This window comes from Sylvia atricapilla, chromosome 9, assembly GCF_009819655.1.
Source record: "Sylvia atricapilla isolate bSylAtr1 chromosome 9, bSylAtr1.pri, whole genome shotgun sequence".
In the NCBI taxonomy this organism is placed as follows: Eukaryota; Metazoa; Chordata; class Aves; order Passeriformes; family Sylviidae; genus Sylvia; species Sylvia atricapilla.
In genome coordinates, this window is record NC_089148.1 from 16,668,867 (window position 1) to 16,684,229 (window position 15,363).

General features: G+C 37.6%; 1 protein-coding gene across 1 annotated transcript in view; it reads right to left on the minus strand.

The window, feature by feature from the left end:
- LOC136364916 (vitellogenin-1-like) overlaps positions 1 to 14,522 on the minus strand; it is a 42,881-nt gene extending 28,359 nt beyond the window's left edge. Inside the window, exons 1-11 of the mRNA XM_066325083.1 lie at positions 14,483 to 14,522; positions 14,161 to 14,181; positions 13,795 to 13,946; positions 11,100 to 11,351; positions 8,821 to 8,982; positions 7,982 to 8,133; positions 5,201 to 5,351; positions 4,942 to 5,099; positions 4,682 to 4,847; positions 3,490 to 3,612; positions 1,714 to 1,932 (exon numbers count right to left, since the gene is read on the minus strand). Coding sequence (XP_066181180.1) covers positions 1,714 to 1,932; positions 3,490 to 3,612; positions 4,682 to 4,847; positions 4,942 to 5,099; positions 5,201 to 5,351; positions 7,982 to 8,133; positions 8,821 to 8,982; positions 11,100 to 11,351; positions 13,795 to 13,946; positions 14,161 to 14,181; positions 14,483 to 14,522 — 1,596 coding nt within the window. The remainder of the gene's footprint in view (positions 1 to 1,713; positions 1,933 to 3,489; positions 3,613 to 4,681; positions 4,848 to 4,941; positions 5,100 to 5,200; positions 5,352 to 7,981; positions 8,134 to 8,820; positions 8,983 to 11,099; positions 11,352 to 13,794; positions 13,947 to 14,160; positions 14,182 to 14,482) is intronic.
- Between the last annotated feature and the right edge of the window lie 841 nt (positions 14,523 to 15,363).

The following is a 15,363-nucleotide window of genomic DNA, read 5'->3' on the forward strand; positions in this document are numbered from 1 at the left end:
TAAAGGTACAACTTATTTCTGATAATGTGATCTTCTGGGATACTTTCTGCTAAATAATAGAATAAAAGGGAAACAAATAAAACCCATTTTATTACCAGAAATTTCTATTCCATATAGGCAGCTTAAACAAAAAATTAACACAATAAACATAATTTCCTTAGTAGTACTGGTGGCTGATGTGCTTGCCCTCAGCAATATTCACTACTAAGGCAAATTTCATACTGGAACTTCTGCAATTTCCAAGGGAGCACAGGAGCCTTTGGCCCTAAATTTAAAATGGATGTGAATGATGTGCCAATGTTCTGGCAAAATTTCTGCGCAGCCCTGTCCTGCCTGGGAGAGTGCTCATCCATGAGCTGTAATGAAAAATGACCCAGGGAACTTCAGCAAACTTTGGGAAAATCCTGACTGGTTTTATTAATTTGAATATGTTGATTATCAAATGCCAATGTAGAGGTGGTGACAAAGATAGGCAGTAGGCCTAAATGAGGCTTTTCAAACTAAACAATAAAAAAGGCCATTAATTAAATGTTTAATCCAAATATGGGAGTGTATAGCTGCAAACCAGGCATTAAATTGTTCTTTGAACAATGAAAAAAAGTAGCCACAATCATTAACTTGCTCCAGATCAATTTTCTCCAAAGAAAATGCATAGAAAACAAAACTGAGTGTCTGGGGTACCAGTGGAAATCCAGGGTAAAAAGTGACCAGAGACAGTGTTGTTGTCAAACACCAAATTGGCTTTTATTCTCCCCAGCAAAGACTTTAACTTCTACTCTTGGAATTCTCTCCCCTCCCTCCCATGCATTTCCCCATCTAGCTCCTGCACTCTACTAAATTGTTTCTTTATTCTTTTGGTTAAAAGCATACCCTGGCACACTACTGCCTGTGGATCAATATATGCACTCAAACTGGGAAGCACATGCAAAAAACGAGTATAAAGGAAACACTGATGCCAATTAGTAGGTGAATAGTTAATGAAAGCTTTTATTTTAATTTTTATATTAAGAATTTACTTATATAAAACAAGAAATTTCAACATCAGGAAATAAATCTTGAAAACCTTTAAAAGGTTTCCTTTTAAAAGCAGATTGCTTCAAAGTGAAAAGGATTGTAAAGTGATTTCTGTAGTAGATGAGAGTATGCTGGTGTAGGCATTGTATGTGAGATCTAATAATTATCCCAGTCAGGGACAAAAGTCACATTTAGTAAATGCTCTGTTTATGACTTAAACCTGCACAATGTCTGTAAATTTGTAATTAGGATGCAAACCCTTGGTATCTATTTACAATAAAATCTGGTCTTGAATTACGATTAGATGTGACACTCAGCATTAAATGTCAATTCTATGAAAACCTTGTTTTGTGGTTCTTTCACATACCAAAGGTGAAGTAGTACTAAACACATTTAGGTCAATAATTTAGTTTTCTGTCTAATGTCCTTGGAAACGAAATGTTTGCAATGGAAATACTGATTTGTCTTCAACAACAATGAATGTATCCTTTTAATGGGATTTTTTTCTTGCAGTCTGTAATACTGGAGGTTAATGTCAAAAGAAGTAAGATACGCCTACCAAGGAATGGCTAAGTATTTTTTTAAAAAAATTAACATTATCTTTGAAAAAAAATCTGTTTTTCTCTCATCACCCATTATCCATTAGCAGCCTTGTAAGTGGAAGCCACAAGGGCAAAGGAGGCAGCTTTGTTTTCTTACCGTTTTGGGGTCTTTTAGGCCTATGTTTTTCAGGGCCATCACTGCAGTCGCCTGGACCCTGAGTGGCAAATCCGAGGCACCAGCTGCATATCCTGGCAAAAACTTCTTGATATGCTTGATGCTGGCTGGATGTCCTATATTCCCTAGGGCTTTCAAAGCCAGGGAAATTTCTTCTGTGCTAGACTTGCTCAGTGCCTCTCCTGCAAAGCTATGAAGAAGCTGAAAAATGAAAACAAATCTGTTGAGTTCAATTCCAGCTCTTATCTATATTCCATCCACCAGCCTTTTCTGGGGTTTGACTTGCATAATTTCAGTTTGTTCAATTCATCTATTTTAAATATTTTCAAATTCTTTTTTCCCTTCATGAATAGAACATTTTATTCATAGAACAAGTATAGCCAAGAAAGCTGCAATGAACAGCTCCTTCATAGCTACACCTTAAAGTTATCAAGTAAGATTTTAAAGGAAAAAATAACAGCCAGATCCTAGTGCCCACTGCCTTTCAGGGTAAGTTTGGAACCTGGAATAATGCTGCCTGAACATCTCTCTCTCTCTCAGGGTTGAAGACAGGTGCAAAAATACAGATACAGTTAAAATGTCAGACCCTTAAAAAATTCCTGAAGATATGGCTAGTGGTGGTGTCCTTAACTAGCTATGACAGCCTCTTTTCACTGTGGATTAATAGATGGAAAATGAGATCACTGCCAAAAAATCAGGTCGTTTTACAGCCTTCATTGTAAGCAACTGGATCACACTTCCATTACGGCTAGGTTAGAAGTAGTTGTCTGAAGGCTGAATAAGAGCAAAGTACTAAATCCTAGTATAAAACAGTTTTAAATGATAACAAAGGGCTCTAAAAAAGAAACTGAGATGTTAGAGAATAATTTCAATGCAGATTCTATACTTTAAAATAACACATTTGAGATTCCTTGATGGTGCAGAAACAGTCTAGTTGATATTACTAATCAAATGAAGGGACGTCTGAAATGCATTGAATAAGCCTAAACAGTTATTTGCTGTGGGAAAGAATTTTCATTCTCTGACACAGGGCTTCTCAGATTTAATTAGCTCAAGAGCATTGGTGGCAATTGTAACACAGGAGACGTATGTAGGAATGTTGGCCATGCCCATGTACTGCAGGAAAAACATCATGTCAGGCACAGTGTGTTTGGAACACCCTCACTGGGGGTGGTGGATTGACAGGTGCCAAAGACTAAACACACATTTCTCTTTCCCTCCGTGTTACTGGCTGAGTGGTTGGCCCCTGTAAAACATGACCTGAATTTTTAGAGCTGGAAAATGCTATTTAATGACTACTCAAATTGTTTTGAGGCCTGCTGATTAAAAGCAGTATAGAACAGGGAGGGTGTTACTGCTGTTATAATAACCTTGTAGCCTATGTTGATGACTGGGCTCTGCTTCTGGCTGGGATACATTAATTCTGTCAAAAACTTGGGCTTTTGTGCCACTTAGTTAATTTATAAATATACATAATACCTATATTTAAAGTATTTTTGAGCAATGTCACCGGACTTCATTAATAATTGGCAATAAAACTCTCAGAGATACTCAGACAGAAAGTGTTATGAAATGTTTGCTTCTTCTTTTCACTCTTTCTCGTGTGCTAATCTAAAGATAAAAATGTTGTATTTAACCAACTGGGCTTCCTTTCCCCAAAGGAAACACTGCAGTGAAGCGAAATACAGCTTTCTGAATAATAAAGAAAGAACTCAAGGCTTAATTTTTCTTTTAAATGGTAAATAACCATGTGGTTACCTGGAGACACTCGGAGCAGGAGTCTGAGGAGGAGCACTGTTTGTGGCACAGCGACGCGTAGCTGAGGTGACAAACCTTGCCAAGCACAGAGCTGGAGCGTGGGCAGTGCTTCTTTACAATTGCCTGGGGACAAGGCAGTTGGTCGTTACTACCATTAATGAAGAGAAACATTATTGAAAAATATGTTCCTGCCCAATGAAAGACAAACCCAGGCTTTTGATTTTACTTTTTTTTGGTGGATTTTTCAGTTAATCTGTGGATAGTACTGTATTTGACAGTGTAATTGTAAAGTAATTCCAAGCAACATCTGGAAGGCAGATCTGTTTCTTTTACAGTGTTTCGGATTTAAATTTGGCATAGCCTATAATCCAAAGGGAAGAAATCACCCAGTTATGGAACGGAAAAATGCACATTATTGAAGAAACATCCATCATGTTTTATGATTGCCTCAGCTATAGGTACAATGAATTTGAGATGTGTTGTGAGTGGACCTCACTTCTTGGGCAGATCAGAATTTTTTTGTACATTCTGGAGCTGACAGGAAGTACCAGCCCAGTGGTTTCTTGTGTGGGAAGAAAAGCACTAGCACACAATAACAGCTGAGCTGTCATGGCTTTCACTGAGGGTAAAACTCTAGTTTGAGATTCATTGTCTCCACCTAGGGTAGGCAGAGGCAAGTTCTTGCATCTGAGACTGGGATTAAAGCCTGTATACAGAAAAAATTGCAAAAATAATTAGACTTTCTCCTACATGGCCTTCACATTGACATAACTTAGTTTTGACAGATCTTCTCAAATTCATGCCCATCCTTCTAGGTCAATGAGGACAAATACATGGATATAACAAGTATGTATTTTTTGCTGCCTTGTCTTTGTAGACAGTCAGAGATGTAATCTGATGTAAGTATAAGGTACATATGGAAAAAGAGACTAGAAGCCACTGTTTGCAGCAATAACCTTGGTCCCTGAGGATTATTTTAGTCTTTATTTCCTGTTTCATTTAGGACTCATTTTTGCCCTTTTGATTTGCATTCTCCTCCCCTTAAGACAGTCAGGAAATAAAGCCCTTTCAACTGCACTAGAGGATATAAAACCTTTATCTTTTCAAAGCCTTTGCTACCTTGTCAAAGGAATAAATACAACAGATGCTAGAATCAGCAAAGAGTGATTTGAGAGTGTTTAGGGCATCCTACCGTTGCTTCCTCCATCACATCCCGAGTTGGAGTGCTGGAGTGCAGAGCCACAAGCACTGTTTGAGTCACTTCCCAGCTGGTGAGCTCCTGCCTGTCCATTTTGTGCCGCAGGAACCGGAGTGCACGGTGACTGGCCACTGCAGGAATTATATCCAAAATGTGGCGCCTGCAATGAGAAAGGCAAGCAGCATTTTCCAAGTCTGCCTCTGACCACAGGCATTCCAGACGGTCTCCAGCAGAAGCAGCACCACCTTTATTACCTGTATGCTGGCCTGTTGGAGAATTGCTTCCACACCGATTCGTAATTCTCCTCGTTTGCTGCACGGAAGAGATGCAGAAGCTTGAGAGCTTTTGCTGGTGCATCATTGGGAAGCTGGTCAGAGGTAGCCTCTACTAATTCTTGCAGACTTTCCTCTATCTGTAGAAAGATGAAAGTGCAGGAAGCTCGCATGCATTTTTTTTCCCATATGCATGGATTTGAATCTCCATCAAAGAATCTGCTCAGTGGCTGGGCTTTACCTGGCTTTCCACATCTTGTATTTTGAATAAGTGGACAGGAAGCTGAAGCAATTCACTGCCAAACTGATACTGAAGAGACCCACGATTATGATAATCTTTTGGTGGGACCTCTGCCCTCTGCTTCTGCACATCAGTCAAAGTAAGTTTCTGCCTGGAATGGAGAATCCCAGGAAGAAAACATCACAAGATGCAGGGTACAAACTTAAAAAAACAACCCCAGTAATTTTGCTTCCCCATTTTGCAATGCAACTTAAAAGTTTTTGTTATTGAGAGCAAAGATATTTACAGACAGATGCACTTGGCCATGCTGCTCAGAACCATGCTCTGAGAAGGTGTGCACTTGCACAGCAGGGCTCAGATCAGAGCCAGCCTTTGCCTTCCTTTGGGAATAACCTGGCTTGAGGATTTACTGAAGAAGAGGGAGGAGAGAAGCTGTGGCCTGAAGAGTATCACAGGAAATACATGTTATATCTTAAGGAGTAAACTACGGACTGTTGAAAAACACAGATGGGAAACTTGTTCAGAAATCATAATTTAATTTAAACACTTAAAGAAATTCATAAAAGCTGTTTTGTGTCTGTGTTTCTCCTGGAAGCTTCGAATGGAATTGAAAGTTTTTAGATACAATAAGAAATGCTCCAATCTTTTTACTTGAACTATTACAATTCCCTCCCCATTTTGTTTGGTAAGCTGAATGTCCTGGAGACTAAAAAAGAAGGTTCTCATGAAGTTTTAAACTGGATTTACCAAACAAAAAGGGCCACATAAATTCAGGACTAGTCTTTGGAGAAGTGCTCAACCTTTTGAAAACTTTTTAAGAAGCAACAAACCTTCATCATTTGTTATTAAGAATAATTCCAATGAGAGACTGTCTTTGTAAATATTTGCTATCTTTTTACATTTTCAGCTAAAGAGATGCAGCCTATCCTACCAATTATGTAAAAAATGGGTCATTTAGGACTCTATAATAAAGTTAGACATTTGTCTGAACAACTGAAAACATTCCAAAAGCAATATTGCTGTGCTACAGAGTCTCTCAAAATCTCTGTAGAAAATTGGTGTGTTTATTTTGGAATCTCTATGATCTTCTGTATCATTTCTATTCACTCCTTCCATATGGATTGCAGAGAACTGCTGCAGAAAAATAGCATATAACTGCTTTACAGAAAAGCCACTGGTATTTGAATAGAAACTGCTACAGAATAGAGATTTTTTTTCTCTCTTGAAATTTTATACAATATTATTGAAAGGGCATTTGGGTCAGAAAGTATAACATCAGATACACTTGGGTAGATTTAACTCCTCCTTTCAAATCATGATGAATCTATTATGTCCATTTTCATTTTTTTGGGAAGAGATATATCTGCCTAGAGTGGATGGGAAAATGCTGTATTCTGAAGAGAAGAGCAAATGAATGTTAAAGATAGGATTAAAATGGTGAAACAGTAGTAAAAGCTCTCTTGGCCTTGAAAGACATTGCAAGAGTCTCACGCTGAGCAGGTCTGAAAACTCAGCTCCAAAAGGGCCTTGATAGATTTTTTTTTTTTTAACAGAGAATACAATATGGAAATAACTTCTGAAGACTTGAGTGAGATAGTCACATCTTCCCAACTATCTTATATTTGTTCCCTTCAGCTGGGTAATGATAAAAATGCAGAGAAAATGGGAAAAGTAAAGGTACTACCCTTCTGAGAGCTGAGAAAGACCTTTCTGAACACAGTCCCCTCAGGCTGCAGAAGGAGAGTGTGAATCATCATAAGTCAATTGTCTCCAGACTAATGCTGACTCATAAAAACCTATAATTTCATAAAAGCACTGAAGTTTTGTCTACCTACATCTTGATTGCATAAGATAGTAAAGCCACTTTCATTTTTTATTATATATATGAAGTTAATCAGTGAGTTACTGACACAAACTTTCTGCTGTAGCTGTTTCCAAAACTGTGTATTATACCAATAGATCCTTGCAGAAGCTAATGGAGCAATGAAGATTACAGCAGCTGTAGAGTGGGATCAAAGAATGCCTTATGCACTGTGAAATTTATGCAAAGCCTCCCCCTTCAGTAGGGCGCTCCTATTTGCAGAGTCCATAATTAAATAAGTAACTGAAAATTTTTTCAATCAATAAATTTGATAGATGAAAAAAATTTCAAATACTGAAAATTTGAGTGCCTGAGCTTGGGGCACAATTTCATGGACAACCATATTCTTGTTTTGCCCCAGATTTCTTTAAGAAATATACAAAATTTGCTGTGAAAAAGAAAATGCATTTAACATGCCTTGTGCCCAGTTGTTTTGCAATAAAACCAAATTTCCTATCAAGAAACAGTTTTGATGGGAGATTTGCATGCCCATAGTATTTAGGAATCCAAAGTCCTATCTAGGTTTCTTGTGAACTAGTCTCCAAGGATCTCTTACTGCATTATTATTTTCCAGGGAACTCTCTTTCCTGAGTAACTGTCTTTCAAAGTATTTTACTTCAAATATATTAGTTCACAGTTTCTCAGATGGAATCACATTTGTTTTGGCTTTTATGGCATAAATCAAATATCCCTGAGAAATAAAATAGTCAAGTCCTGCCAAGTTTAGCTAACAAAATTTGGATAGTGATGTGCATGTTTCAGATTTACAACTAACAGTGAAGGTTGTTTTTATGAGCTGTTTGGGATTTTATGTAATTAAATACTGGCAAACAATAGGCTGTGGAAGTAAAGGATTTATTTCACTTATGGACCTCCACTCAGATTACTGAGTTGCTGAATTAAAAGAATATGCACAGTACCTTGCTTCTACAATAGCATTTCCTCCTGTTATCTCATTGAAGGGTGAAAACTGGTGGATTTCCTCGACGTCAGCTTGTGTAATCACAGCTTCACTACGTGCATATTTAATTTTGTAATTGTAAGTAGCAGTTGCACGGGAGTTCTTGTTCCTCTTTATAATATAAAAAAGCAATGAAACAAAGAAAATAAAAAGTCATTGAGCTTTGAAATTCTGTGACTAGAGGCTATTGCATCACCCACTTCAACACATTTATTTTCCAGGGCTGTTTTGTTCATTGGCCATAAGAGCAATCAGTGTCAATTCTGTGCACTCACTTCCATGGGAGAGGTCAGGCACGCTGCCTGTCTCCATTATTTTTACTGCTAAGAAGTGTTAGCTGCTTTTTCCTTTTCCCAAATCTTAGTAATTGGCCATTCCCTTGAGAAGCAGACACATTTTCTGAGGAGAGCAGATGCATAAACCACACAATTTTTTTATTTCAAAGACAGGATTACAATAAAATGCAGCAGTACCTGTCTTGAGTAGCAGAAAATGGATATCGTGACTATTTTTTTTTACTCAACAGAGTGAGTGAATTAACTCATGCTGATAATTAATGGTTTCCAAGCCAGCTAGTTTGAGCTAGCTCAAGTATATGCAGTATATGACAGTGTGCAGCTCAGACCTCTGCTTCTCTGAGGGATCATTTTCACACAGAAAGAAAATATTGACAACTGGATACAGAGATCTGATTCTTCACTTGTTTTCAGTATTTCCAATGAAGAGATTGTGTGTATATCAAATGGTGTTCTGCATAAGAATATAAAACACATACAACATAATACCACTCTGATTTACCTGCTGGCAGGTCTTGCATGGATGAGTGTACGCTGAACCTGTGACAAATTGAACTTTCTCTTCACAGCTGTTTAGGTCCTTGGATTTGGCCACATAGACTAGGTTTGCTTTCTTGTTTTCCTGAATTGTATATGTTGTGTTACAAATACCTCCAATCCCAGGCTGGAAAAAAATGACAACAGGATCAGAGTTCACTATTATTCAAAGCTTCACTTCACCATGTGAAATTTCCTGTTTAATTCTGCATTTTCAAAATTACTAATGAGAATAAATGCTTTACTTTTCTTATACTCTTCAGAAGCAAAATCATGATGATCATTACTTTCACCTCCTTTGCATGTGTCTGTGTTACAAATCAGAGTTACACCGAGAGAACTAAATCTCCCCCAAGTTTCACTTGGAGCCTCAGGAAAGGGGAGTAACAATTTTTAGTTAGAGCTGTTGATTATGAAATAAGATTTGAGGAATATTAATAAGGTGTCAAAGGAATTTGATCTGTCAGAATGAAATCTTAACAGCAAAATATTTCAAGGTTGGAGATGCCATTCTGGCCCCAAAACTCGCTTTTACAAATGCCTATAGAACAGGCCTTGCAATATCAGGTGATTTGTCACAATATGACTAGCAATAATTAAAAAGAACTTCAGTATAACAGTTTTGATTGTGGGTCTTCTTGAGTTCACAGTTTTAGCTGAGCTCTTCAATAATATTTTGAACATATTCATTTATAAGAGCTTTTAAGTCTCCATGGTCAGTGAGATTTTTGTAGAGTCAAAATGCTTGATTGCATTTTAGGAGGAAGAGTTATTTTCCAGTTATTTTTTATTATTGTTCTTTATAGCACAGCTGGTGCAGAGACCAGCTCTGGGCTATGTAAGAGCAGTGAAATGGTCATGTGATGTTTAGGAAGCAAGACATACCCACTTCATCTTCAGCTTAACAGAATTCCCAGACTGTGTCTTTGGTAAAGGCTAGAAACATGAATTGCCCAAGCTTTCTGGAAGTCTTGTACTCCACAAATACAGGTGTGGGACTGTGCACTGGGCATGGTAGAGACATCCAGACTTTAATTGGGAATGTCCTGCCCAGAGAGTTCAGCAAGATGAAGAAGATTCCTGCCTAGCTGAACTTTGGCTATGTGCAGTTTATGGCTAGCTCAGACACCCTAAACCCGCAGGATGGGATGTACACTTTCCCAGGTTAGTCCTTTAAACCTCTCTGCAGCTCAGATTTTGGGACTAATAATGTTTATCCTCCTTTGCAGAGTGAGTCAAGATTGTCAAGCAAGGGTGCCAAAGCTCATTAATCAGTTGCTGTCTGAGAAAAGCAAAGAAAACATGGAAATTATTCTAGGAGGTGAAGTCACATCTATCACCTAGCAGTGAGAGCAGAACATATTGCTAACTGAATTAGAAAGAATTAAGATGTGAAAGTAGATATGAGAAAATAGCGCTGCAGAATATCTAAAAACACCACCCAGATTTTTATGTGCAGCAAACAGCATGAAAAAAAATAAATCATCTAGCTCCTTTCCCAAAAACAACTCTACTTACATAAAAATAAATTTAAAAAAAATTATACTCTGGTTTATAGTTTCAATAAAAATAACATGAAAGTATAATAATTTCAAGGTTTTTGCTGATCTCTGAATTGAATGTAGTCTAATCAATGTAAATATGGTTTCACAAAAAACTAAAAACATTGCAATTTCTGCGGTGAATAGTAATATCAGATGATTGACCTTGACTAATATATTAAAACCTGAAAAACTGGAAATTCCAACAGAGCATCAGCTGCAACTGTCAAAGCTGTTACAGTAGTGTTATGACATATATACTGTTTTCTTCCTAAAAGAGGAGCTAGAAGAGAATAAAGTATATATGATTGGTAGAAAAAGTCAAATTACTGTTATTTTGACTTAAATATTAAACTGTATTTTTAAGCTTGTTTTATACAGCATTCACATTTTATGTAGGCTTCATCTTTCACAGTTTACTTTCTCTGGAATCACAAGCTAGATTTTCTAAGGGTTTAATTCTGCAAATATATTTTCTAAAATATATTCATCAACCAGGTTAAAAATATGCTCTTCTGTTGTCCTGTTTAAGTACATCTCCACCAAATGTTGTCCCATGTGAAACTTAATCATGATTTCCTAAACTTAGGTCTTTTTTAGAAGTGAAGTTTATGTCCAGAATGAATTCAGAAAATGCAGAAGGCTCTGAAGTGAAAGTTTATTTATTTACAAAGGCACCACAGTGGCCAAACCCAAAACTCACCTCCTGTAAACTGTATGAATGCTGCACCTTCTTTATGCTCAGCTCCAGCACATTCATAATCCCTCTGTAGATGTTCAGACCATCATCCGAGACAGAATCAGGAGCCATGATGCTTCCAACGTGGCCACTGCTGTACTCAAACTTGATGGGGGTACTGAGCTGCCCAGTCAGGACCTGGGTGAGTTTCAGTGACCGAGAGAACGAGCTCGTGGGCCAGACCCCATTGTACTCTGCGGCTTCGATCGAGTGGATCTGCAACAAAAGGGGAATAAAATATACCTACTTAAGTTTTTTTTTCCCCCCTCAGTTAACTTTTTTCAATACACATATGCATCTAGAGCTTTAATCACATCAAAAATGTACTTTTAAATAATATGAAGCCTCTTCAAAGGGTAAACTTAGAAGCTGACATTTAGCATTACTAGCGTCGATACACATATTTCCGTATATAAAAGGAAAGAGAGCACTGCAAATGGCTCATATTTCCACAGCCACTGCACTCTGTTCTGTTTCATAGACAATCTATATTGCCAAAGGTTGACTTGTGCAAAGAAATGAGCCAGAGAAGAGCCACATGAAGCAGGTTGCTACCCGAAAGTAGCATGGAAGATCTGCAGGAAATTGCAGGAGAAAGTTAATGTTGCATAAAGCATCATTAACTCCTGTTGTGAACTCTGTCATTTCCCTCACTGAGGTCACAGAGCACAGGCAGCAATCTGAAACTAATAAACACATGGCCTCTAGGCCAGACATGCAGAATTAGTTTGAGCAGTGGACAGCAGATTAAAGAAATTGTCCTTCCCTGCATGTTTTGCTGTGGAACCAAAGGCTGAGACATTGGCTCCAGCCCCACTCTGCACTTCATGCTCCAGCCTCAACCTGAGGCACATCCAAACAAGTAGAAAGTTTGTGCTAAACTATGCATAACTTGAATAATTCCTGCCCCATGGGAATGGGCATGTTTAGTTTGGTTTCTCAGAGGACCCTTCGCTTCTATATATTTTGACAATTTAAAGAGACTTTTCTCTGACACCTCAGGCTGGCGATGTGGAGCAAGACACGGATTAATTTCTCAAAAAGCCACACAAACTAAACCCTCATACAGCAAATCACAGGAGACTGCACTTTCATATTTATTTTTGTTATTGTTGGTGGAGATTACTGCCAACCCCAGCAACTGAAGCTTACAGGGGAGGCTGTTAGAGAGTAAATCCCTCATGCTGCCTCTTGGACATGCTTCTGGCATATTGCACACAGGCAGGTTTGGGACTGCTCTGCAGGGTCAGGGCAAGGTAGTTTTCCTCAGCCCTTGGGGCCCAGGCAGGACTTAGGCTGTCTGCTTGGTTTTGAACACAGCTGGCAATTCTTACTTGTAGGTTTGTGATGAAAAAATTGTCAGCTGGAAACTGCCTAGGGAACACAGCTTTTTGTTTGGGCTGAATGTGAACTAGGAGGCTGCAGATGAAAGTTTAATTCCCTGAACCATCCCTCGAAACTGTCTAATTTAAATATAACAGCAGCAAAATAAACTTTTTCCAGAGAAGAAGGGAATAAACGTACTATTACCTTTAGCTTAGAACTTGCCCAAAAAGTTATGTTTTTTTCCCCTTTTCTCCTTTTCTTGCCTGAAATTGTTTCTGAAATGGAAACTTTTCACAAATGCAGTAACACCAGTAAAACTATGTAAGAAAGTTTTAGAGAACAGGAGTCAATTTTGGTGAAGACTCACCCTGGCACACCAAGAGCAGTTTAGGCAGGAATGAAGGAGGATCTGGGATAAGGATCTGCTTCTGCCTCTTTTCTGGCAGGGAAGCTTTCTACTCACCACTGCAGATGTGTGACCCTTATTTCCTTGTCTTTTTTGTTTTGAAATCCATCCCCTTACAAATGTCACGGAAAAGCAATATTTCCCATCTAGATCTATTATAATTTGAACTTAGAAGAATACCTAGTAAGAGCAGGGTAATTCAGGCGGGAAGGGGCTTACAACATTTACAAGCATATATCAGACAGTCACTAGTCTCTTTAATCTAAAGTGTTCAATATGGCAAATTAAAACTTTTAAAAATAATTTTTCTTCCCCATATACAGAAGACTAAGTGGAGTTTGTGTAAAGCAACTGAGGTGTGCATTTCTTTACACTCATTATAAGTGGATATAGGCTTCTATTAAAGGCAAAAGTGTATTTCACATAATCAAAATCCTCAGTAATTACTCAGCAAGCAGTAAAAATATACAATTGAGGATGACAAAGAATGTCACTCAGGACCCTTCAGAAAAAAGAAGGATAACATTAATTATGCTAAATATTGAATCACATGCAACTACTGTTGCATGTTTTATTGCCTGTGGTCTGCTGGTTATGCAATCAGTTGATTAAATAATTCTAGGTTGTACAGTTTGAAACAATTGGATTGATCCAGCAATAAATTATTGTGCATTTCAAATTACATTCCATTGTCTCCCTGACCACAAAGCAGAAGAAATCCTTCAAGCCCAAGGCTGGCTTGAACTGAGAATTACCTTGCAAAGTGCAAATAGAATTTAGGGCACTGTATAAAAAAAATAACAGTGTTAGTTACATTATCCCTGAGTAAGCACAACACATGATGAAACCTAATTACTTCACAAAAGCTTAAAAAAGAAGCTAAGTATGATGAGAATTTTACCTTTCAAATTGAATACATTTTCTTACCCTAATAAGACAAAGTTTTGGCCCAATACCACTAATTTCCACTTTACTTTTTATTCTTATTCCAGCTCTTGCAAGTCCTTTTTCTGGAAGTCCACTGAGAAGCGTGGTTTCATAATCAAATGTATAAACCTTGTTTTCACTGAAATCGGGTTCTGCAAAGAAATGGTTCCCATAAAATATTATACAGAGTGTACAGTACGTATTAAAGTACCTGCATTAGAATGCAACAAAAAAATTGCTCACGTTTGCACTACACCTGAACAAAATTAGCTGTTGTAAAGCTATATTAAACACTGATACACTTTTCTGATTCTATTTTTAATTTCACTCATTATAATTATATTAGTTGATAGAAAAATTACTTACGGTAATTAAGATGCTGGCTCCCTGAAAGAGAAGAAAAAACAGAGGAATGAAATAATAAAAAAAGCAACCTCCAAATGTTAATGTATTGTAGTATAAAAGGCTGTATCTCATCTTGCACATATAACATAACCCTTTCTAATTAACCTTCTATTTCAGCACCAGCCAAATGCCTTTTTTTGCTTTAAACAACAAAAGAAGTAATCTTTTTTTTTTCCTACAACATGTTAAAGTTCATGTCTGTGAGTGAACTACATTTAGATTCTGAAACCTTTTCTGAATATACAATTTTGGAATAATCAAAGCAGGTAAGTTAGATACTTACCCACCAGGGTTAAAACTAGGGCAAATATCAAGCCCCTCATGATGGGGATAAAGTAAAGGTGAATGTGACGGGTTTCTCCTTTATAAAGGCATGTGACATCACATGTCTCTTTTGGCATGTTGGTTTGACAAATAAGTGTATTCTAGAATGCATATTGATCAATCAAAAAATAAACATTTCTGAGGTCATGAATGCTGACCACTTCAAATCACCTCTTGATTTCAGCTGCTTTACTCTCTATATAGCTCACCATGTTTGTGAGCCCTCTGAAATTCAGCAGGACACCTTGGCAGGTATACGCTGCAAAAGAGATGTAATTTTCAAAATATCCTGCTTGCTATTTCCCCCTATTTTTCTACATTTTATTTATGCAGTAAAACCCCCCCTAAAATTTAAATTATGCAAATATAGTTCCTCCATCGTAACTTAAATAAATATTTTAGCTTTCTTCCAGTCATATCTTCAACCTCCTGATATTTTACTCTTCATAAGGGTCACTGCTTCAGAGACAAACCTTTCTCACATTGAAACTCTACTTTTAGAGGAAAATTTGTGGTTGATTTCACAGACTTAGGCTTGAGACACCTTACGGCTCAAAGGCATGCCTCTCTGTGGTATCTACTATGTCTGTCTTACAAGCATATCTTGTTTCTCAAGCCTGGAAAGACAAAACTTGTCAGTATGACCATCACATTACTCTGTGGCTAATAGGGAAAGTTTTTACTACAAAAACAGGAGGGAAATTAATCTCTTTGTTTATAAGGAGAATCTAATAAGAGGTGAGTTACATTTCCAGCAGGACCTCAGTGAGTTGGAAGCATTGGGAGCTTCTCAGTAGGTTCTCATGGGGCTTTTGCTGCTCTTGGGGAAATATATCCAGA